Source organism: Quercus suber, unplaced genomic scaffold (assembly GCF_002906115.3).
Source record: "Quercus suber isolate HL8 unplaced genomic scaffold, Cork oak 2.0 scaffold_869, whole genome shotgun sequence".
Classification (NCBI taxonomy): domain Eukaryota; kingdom Viridiplantae; phylum Streptophyta; class Magnoliopsida; order Fagales; family Fagaceae; genus Quercus; species Quercus suber.
The window spans coordinates 86975-94869 of NW_027070299.1; the positions used below are offsets into that span (position 1 = coordinate 86975).

General features: G+C 31.4%; 1 protein-coding gene across 1 annotated transcript; it reads right to left on the bottom strand.

The window, feature by feature from the left end:
- Positions 1-1773: 1773 nt before the first annotated feature.
- On the bottom strand, positions 1774-6045 carry LOC112003903 ((+)-neomenthol dehydrogenase-like). Its single transcript, XM_065767954.1, has 5 exons — positions 5958-6045; positions 5573-5727; positions 4367-4441; positions 3802-3984; positions 1774-2151 (listed from the first exon to the last, which is right to left on the bottom strand). The coding sequence occupies exons 1-5, from the start codon at positions 6043-6045 to the stop codon at positions 1774-1776; spliced, it is 879 nt and encodes a 292-aa protein (XP_065624026.1).
- Between the last annotated feature and the right edge of the window lie 1850 nt (positions 6046-7895).

Consider the following 7895-nt stretch of genomic DNA (forward strand, 5'->3'; position numbering starts at 1 on the left):
TTTTGTCGTGGCAAAAACCACATTTTCGTCTTTACATTTTCAGGTGATTCTCACTTTGATCCTCATATTTTATTTTCAACACTTTTAGTCCCTATTTAGAAAAACGTCATCCATTTTAGTCCTTTCCATTAGTGCCTAATGGCAAAGTTCTAGGTGGCAAACGGAACTAATAAAATAATAATAATATTTTTATTTTGGCATTAAAAAATACCAGTCATCATCTAAATTAAAAAAATTAATTTATTAATTTTAACTAAATAAAAAAATTAAAAACATAATTAAAAACCAAAAACACATGAATTGAGATCTAAGTGTGTCTTAAACAAGAACAACAAGAATACAAACCCAGAAATTAAAAAAAAAAAAAAAAAAAAAAAAAAAAAAAAAAAAAAAANTTTTTTTTTTTATAACCCTAGACATATATAAGGCTTATTTTAAGAGCCGTCACACATGGATATAGAGACCGAAGATTTATTTTTTCTATGAGAAGCTACTGCGCTTATACGCCAAGGGTTTTGTAACCAAATGCTTCTTGATCTTCATTGTTGGCTGCAACCAACAATATCGTTCAAAGTTGCTGGAGTTAATCATGTACTGGGATCTGAGCAAAGGGTTAGTCACAGATTGGAGATTTAAAAAAAAAAAAAAAAAAAAAAAAAAAAAAAAAAAAAAAAAAAAAAACCCCTAAACAAATACACAAGCCTGGGCCAAATTTCAGATCTAGAAAACTGAAAAACGTAATTCTCGATAGATCAAGCTGCTGTCGAACTATCTATCGAGTTTCACATTAAGTCTCACTAGCAAGCATTTGTCAAGCTATCTGTCGAGACTTCGTGAAAAGTTTTTCTTCACTTGTTTCTTAAACCAATCTTCATGTCTTTTAATACGAACACTTGATATGTTTTGAACAACATATTTCTTGATGTATTAAACCTATCTTAGATTTACCTAGTATGTGACTAACTCAAGCAACTTTGAACGATGTTGTTGGCTGCAAAATTCTTCACTTCATCAACAATGAAGATTAGGAAACACTTGGTTATAAAACCCTATGACATACAAATACAGTAACTTCTCACAGAGAAAATAAATCTCTTGGTCTCTATATCCGTGTGTGACGACTCTTAAAATAAGCCTTATATATGTTTAGGATTGTGAGAAAAAAAAAACTCTAAACAAATACACAAGTTTAGGCCGAATTTCAGATTTGAAAAACTTAAAAACGTAATTCTCGTTAGATCAAGCTGCTATCGAGCTATCTATTAAGTTTCACATTAAGTCTCGATAACAGTCATCTATTGAGCTATTTGTCGAGACTTAGTGAACAATTTTTCTTCACTTGTTTTTTGGACCAATCTTCATGTCTTTTAATACGAACATTTGATATGTTTTGAACAACATATTTTTTTATGTATTAAATCTATCTTAGATTTATATAATTACAAAGTAAAGTACATTTTATTAAAGGATTAGTCAATTACATAAAATATGACCTTAACATCCAAGCTAACGTAATTTCATCTCTCTAACACTAACATAACATTCAGCATTATTGATACTGTATCATGCAAACAATAATTTTTCACACTACAGAAAAAGTTGTAAGCTTAGCTTATTACATCACATATTCTGACATAAAAATCGCAAATTGGTGCTTTTAAGTTCAACAAGAAATTCATAATCTTACATATAGATTGAGGGAAAGTGCAGAGAAAAGCACAGCTCACGAGTTATGTGTTTTCTTATTCATCTATATAAATGGACCATCTAGGATCAGAAAGGTGACACTTCTTGCTGAACAAAGAAAAGGCCAGAAGGACCACCTTTGGGCAGCAGCGCTAACCTCACAGGATATGCAGCACCTTCCTCAACAGGTACCTTGCCGGTGTTGCAGTTTATGTCGGTTTTAACGAAGCCAGGACAGACACAATTGATGCAGAAACTCGGATACCGCTTGGCTAGAATTTTGGTGTAGGCATTAAGAGCTGCTTTGGAGAGTACATAAGCAGATGATGAATGACCCCATCCTTTGGTTTCCAAAGAACCCTCCTTGAAGTCTTTTAGAAACTCACTCAACACCTCTTCCACATTCTCTTCTGTAAGGTTGTTTGGATCTGTAAGTACTCCTCTCGCCCATTCGTTAACTATGTTCTAAATGAATTGGACAAGCAAAACTAAGATCAACCCTTCTATGAATATAATTCAAAATTAAATTTGTAAGCAAATACTAGGTTTATCTGAGAATGATGAAAATATTGAACAACTCAATCAAATTCAAGGGTTAGGTTAATTGATGCCCAAAGTTTTTTATTTTCCATTAAAAAAAATTCTAAAAATATTTTTTAAACAAATACCCTAAAAACATCTATTAACTTTTCTCATTCCTTGTTATAGCAAAATTTGACATTAGCGGATTAGCCTTGAAATCCACTAGTATCACAAACTGAATAAAGTTTCATGACAAGGTGCTAGTGTAATGGCCGTTGACTTGCCAAAAAATGTATATATATACTTGCAAAATATATATATATATATATATATATAATGATCTATATATAATATTTCCTTTCATCATATATATATATATATATATATATTTACCACCCAGCACAGTAGCGGTTTTCAAAAAAATTTTAGGGTGGTTACTTATATATCACTTTAGTTATACAAAATTTAATAAAACAATAATTTAAATATTTACTACAATTGTGAATCAAGTCGTTAAGGAGAGCAAAATCGTTGCAACTGTAAAGTCAAAAAGAGTATAGTCGTTACCATGAAGGAGAATTTACAACCATAATATTTTTTTGGTACCATTTTTTATGAAAAAAGTAGAATTAGAGATTATTTTTATTAAATAGGTTGAACAAGGTACAAATTTGAATGATTATTGATTTTATTGTTTTGTTTTATAACAGGCTTTTTGTTAAGTAATTTGTTAACTNTGTTTTCAAAAAAATTTTAGGGTGGTTACTTATATATCACTTTAGTTATACAAAATTTAATAAAACAATAATTTAAATATTTACTACAATTGTGAATCAAGTCGTTAAGGAGAGCAAAATCGTTGCAACTGTAAAGTCAAAAAGAGTATAGTCGTTACCATGAAGGAGAATTTACAACCATAATATTTTTTTGGTACCATTTTTTATGAAAAAAGTAGAATTAGAGATTATTTTTATTAAATAGGTTGAACAAGGTACAAATTTGAATGATTATTGATTTTATTGTTTTGTTTTATAACAGGCTTTTTGTTAAGTAATTTGTTAACTTGTTGTTTGGTCTTGTCCTGTTTTTGTTTAGTTTATATTTGTTTTTATTTGAGCTAATATTTATTGTTGTTATTTAAACATTTAAAAAAAATGGATTAAGGATATATTATGTTTGGAGGGCAAAAATAATTTGGAGTAATGCTTTGTCTACAACATTTTTACAATAAATTTTATGCAAAAAAACTATTATTGGTGGATAAAAAATAATATCAATATTGAGTCCAAATTAGAATCAGCAACAACTTATGACATTAGTTTGTTGTAAAATGTTGTAAATGTAATATTACTCTTATTTTTGTTGGACCCAAATTTTTGTAATTCTCAGGTCAAGGTGTTCAACATTTTTTTTAAGGTAGTCATAATAGATTAGTTTAACGTGTAGTGCTCATGTACAATATATTGTATGTCCACAAATGTATAAAAAAAATATGTATGTTAGCTATAAATTTGTTTTTTTGAAATTGATACCTAGCTCTACCAATGAGTGCTAACAATTTATTTCCTACGAAGGTTCGGGTTGCTAACATACCGACATCTTCCCGGCGGACGAGGACACATTAACGATTGTTGGCGAGTCAGATAATTGGAGGAGGGCTATAAAAACCTCTGCTGTCCTCTTAGCACCATAATAGTTTGTTTCCACACATTCTTTTATTGACTCATAAGTTTGAATCATTGTATTACTACGCTGCGTTTGTGGCCTTTCCTCCACCTGAAAGAAGATTATTCAGTCCTCTTACTAGTTACTATCTGTCCTCACCCAGTATTTCCAAGCCAACGGTTGATATTGGTGATGCAAATATCACTTACAGGTGATTCTAGAAAGATAAACAGCCAAGGAAGCCGTACTTAACCTTTTTTTTTTTCTTTCACTGATTCAACAGCATCTAACATTTGATTCGCAATGAGAAATTTCAAATTTGAAATCAAGGTATAAGACAAACTACAAGAGAGTAATTCAAAGCTTGATTTGATATAATTTGAGGTACACGTACGCTCAACACAATTTTAAGTTGGACAAATTAATTTATACATGTGCTTTTAATTTGTGATCTTGCACTAACCCTATAGTAGGTTTGGGGTGTGACACGTACCTCAGCATTTGCTTTGACTGAATGCGAGAGAGCATGAAAGTCTATTGTGGCTCCAAGAATCCCTGCATTGTTCACCTGCACCGATTTCCCACAGTTTCATCATTCATCCTATATATTATATATATCGAGGAAAATTAGAGATACAACAGGAAAAGAAATCATATTTTCAAGTTATTTGGAGAAATTTCTATCTTTTAATAACTATTCATGATTCATTTCAATTTTTTTTTTTTTTTTAAGAATCAAATGTTATTAAGAATTGATTGTTACAATTGTCACCTATCAACTTACTTTAGTTCTATCAGTAGTTTGTAGTCATATACACCAAAAGCCTTATAACTTAAGCAACACATCGTGTTGTTTCTAACAATGACATATTGGGTTCTAATCCCCTTCTTCCAATGTAATAATTAAAATATTGTCAGATTCGTGAGCTTGTTTTTAAAATAATTGTAGAGAGTCGAATTGTAGTGCACCTAACAATTTCTTCCTTATATGACACTCCTGTGACTCGAACCTATGACCATGGTTCTAATATCATTTGGCAGACCATAAACTGTATCATTCCACCTCAAAATCAATTGGTGATGAGAAAGATACTCAAATCTTTTATGACATTCGATATCACACCCCATGAGCTTGTTTTAGAATAGTTATAAGGAATCGAATTATGATCCCAACAAATATCACAAATAAAAAAAAGGTTCGTAGACAATCAATTTGTTACTAGTTGAAGCCAGATCATCCTCATATTAATATGTATATTATATCGTGAGGATACATGAGATTTAAGATATGAAAAATACTTGCATGGAATTAAAAAAAAAAAAATCGAAGGAATTTTCTATATTGATGTGCTTATTCTTCAAAGTATAATAATCAGCATACAGATGTACAATATATATATATATAGATAGAGAGAAGAGAGAGAGAGAGAGAGAGAGAACCTTATTGCAAAAATTAATGTTCCAAAAACTAAAAAAGTCACTGTTTGTTATTACACTACTTAAAACACAAATCAGTGTGAATATATATGTTGGAGAGAAGGTGAAGGGGGCCGGGAGAGTTTCAAGATTAGTTTTTTGGAGTTTCAAGATGAACACATCCAACATACATACATATATACATATATTATATATATATATAGAGAGAGAGAGAGAGAGAGAGAGAGAGAGAGAGAGAGAGAGAGAGAGAGAGAATCTCCACCAAGATATCAAGTCTTCCGAACCGTGTATTGATGAAATCTGCTAGAGAAGCAATACTAGCAGGGTTACCCACATCAAGTTGATGAAAAAGGACAAGGTCAGAGAGACCAGAATCTTTTAGTTTTTGAACTGCTTCAAGACCCTTCTTCTCATTCTCTNCCAAATCACTCAAGCTCTCATCCTCTCTCAGTCACTCCCGACCCAGCCGTCCTTCTCACTCTCCCAAAACTCTCTCACGCTCTCGTCCTTTCTCAGTCACTCTCGACCTAGCCGTCCCAAGGCCCCAAATCACTCACCGTCACTCCTCTCTCACCGTCACACTCTTAATCTCCCTTATTCACCGCCGCTGGCCTGACCCAACCGTCCCAAGCCGCCGATAAACTCACCGTCACTCTCCTCTCTCACTGTCACTTTCCGATGTAGCGTAATCGGAAACCAAAGCATTGACGAGGATGTTGACAGCGTAGGCAGCATCGACGCATTGGTTTGTCTCCGATTTGTGCTGGGTTTGTCTCCGGTTGGTGATTTTGTTTGGTCTGGATTGAGGATTTGGGTTTTTTTTTTTTTTTTTTTTTTTTTTCATTTTCTGCTGTGGACTGGTGGTGTTGGTGGTGATGGTGGTGGTGGTGGTGGATATTTGTGCTGTGTTGGGTGGGGTTTTTTTTTTTTTTTGCTGTGGACTGCTAGTGGTGGTGTGGTGGTGGTGGTGGTGGTGGATGTTTGTGCTATGTGGCTGTGGCTGTGGTTGTGGCTGATGGCAGAGGTGATTGTAGTTGTTGCTGTGTATTTTTTGTTGGGAGTGTGATATATTATTTTATTGTAGGGGTTATATTATTTTATTGTGATATTTATATTATTTTATTGTGTTAGAAGCTAAAATAGATCCACTGCTGCAGCATGTATGTAGGTAAAATAGATAAAGTGATTTTTTGTGTAGCTAAATAGCTAAAATTTTGCCTTCACTGCTGTGAATGCTAAGGGGCAAAGTCAAGCTACTCTATAAATAAAGTAAAATCTCTCTTTCCTGTTTTAACGATAAGCGCAAGCCATTGGTGGTGAGTTTAAAACTTTTCGGACCAATTCATGCATCCTCAAATCGCCATCTAAATCTTTTACGAGGATACCATCTGGTTGAATATAGTATTAATATTTTTTTATCCATATATATTATAGGATATCTATATCATCCATTTTATTATAATTATTCTTTGAAAAGTTTTACCATTAATTTGGTTTGGAATTAATAAAACCATATATGTTTACTGAAAGAGATTCATCTAAATTAGTTTGGAGAAAAACTTTATCTTTTTTTTTTTTTTTTTTTGAAAACGAGAAAAACTATATCAATTACTCTTTACTAGTATATAACCCGTGCTTAAAATGATCAATTGTAGTGATGCTATTGATGCTAAGTTTGGGTTATTAAACAATTTTCATGATATTGTTTTTTGTCAAGATTCTCATTGTTATACATATTTCCCTTCCCTCCGTAGTCATATTCTTTTTCTCATTTTATCACATGGAAAGGACAAACCAAGTTATCGGTCACATATGTAGTTGGTCAATATTGTTTGTTACAAATTAATAAACTTGATATAGTATTATTTTAGCAATTCAATTTTTTTTGACACATAAATGTTATATAGTTTTTTTGTCAATAATTAATTTTATTGCACCTATAATTCATTGTGACTATGTGTGTTTTACTTAATATTTGTAGGTAATTTGATTTTTTTTTTTAAATGATATATTAAACTCAATTATTAAATACACCTTAACTTATACCTTTTTAACACGTGTTAACAAAAAACATAATTTAAAATATGCTAGTGTAGAAATTCAACTTATCTAAACTCGCCATAATACCATTATTAAGAGGTTGAACATATATTTGAATGTCTAAAAAAGGCGCTCACAGGTTAATATATAGCTTATAGCAACAGATTAATACTTTAAAAGGTTTTGAGGATTAAATATTTTAAAAGAATGCAATGGTAATCATTAAAATATTTAGCAAAATTACTAATTAAACTTTTGAAAACCTAATAAGTTGTTTTACTGAGTTTATAATTGATCTATATTTTTCAGAAATAAATGGATACTTCTATGACAATCGCAATTCTTAAATCTTTCAAATTTCCTGCAGAGAACTATGATGAATGACATCGGCAGATTTATGTGTCATTATATAATAAAAAAATTCATTGTAAATTTGTTGTGCTATTTAAGGATAATAACTTTGAGAAAGTATACATATAATCCATTTTCATCGAAAAGCAATCCAGAAGTTGATAAAGTTTGCTTTCTCCACATAATTATGCATC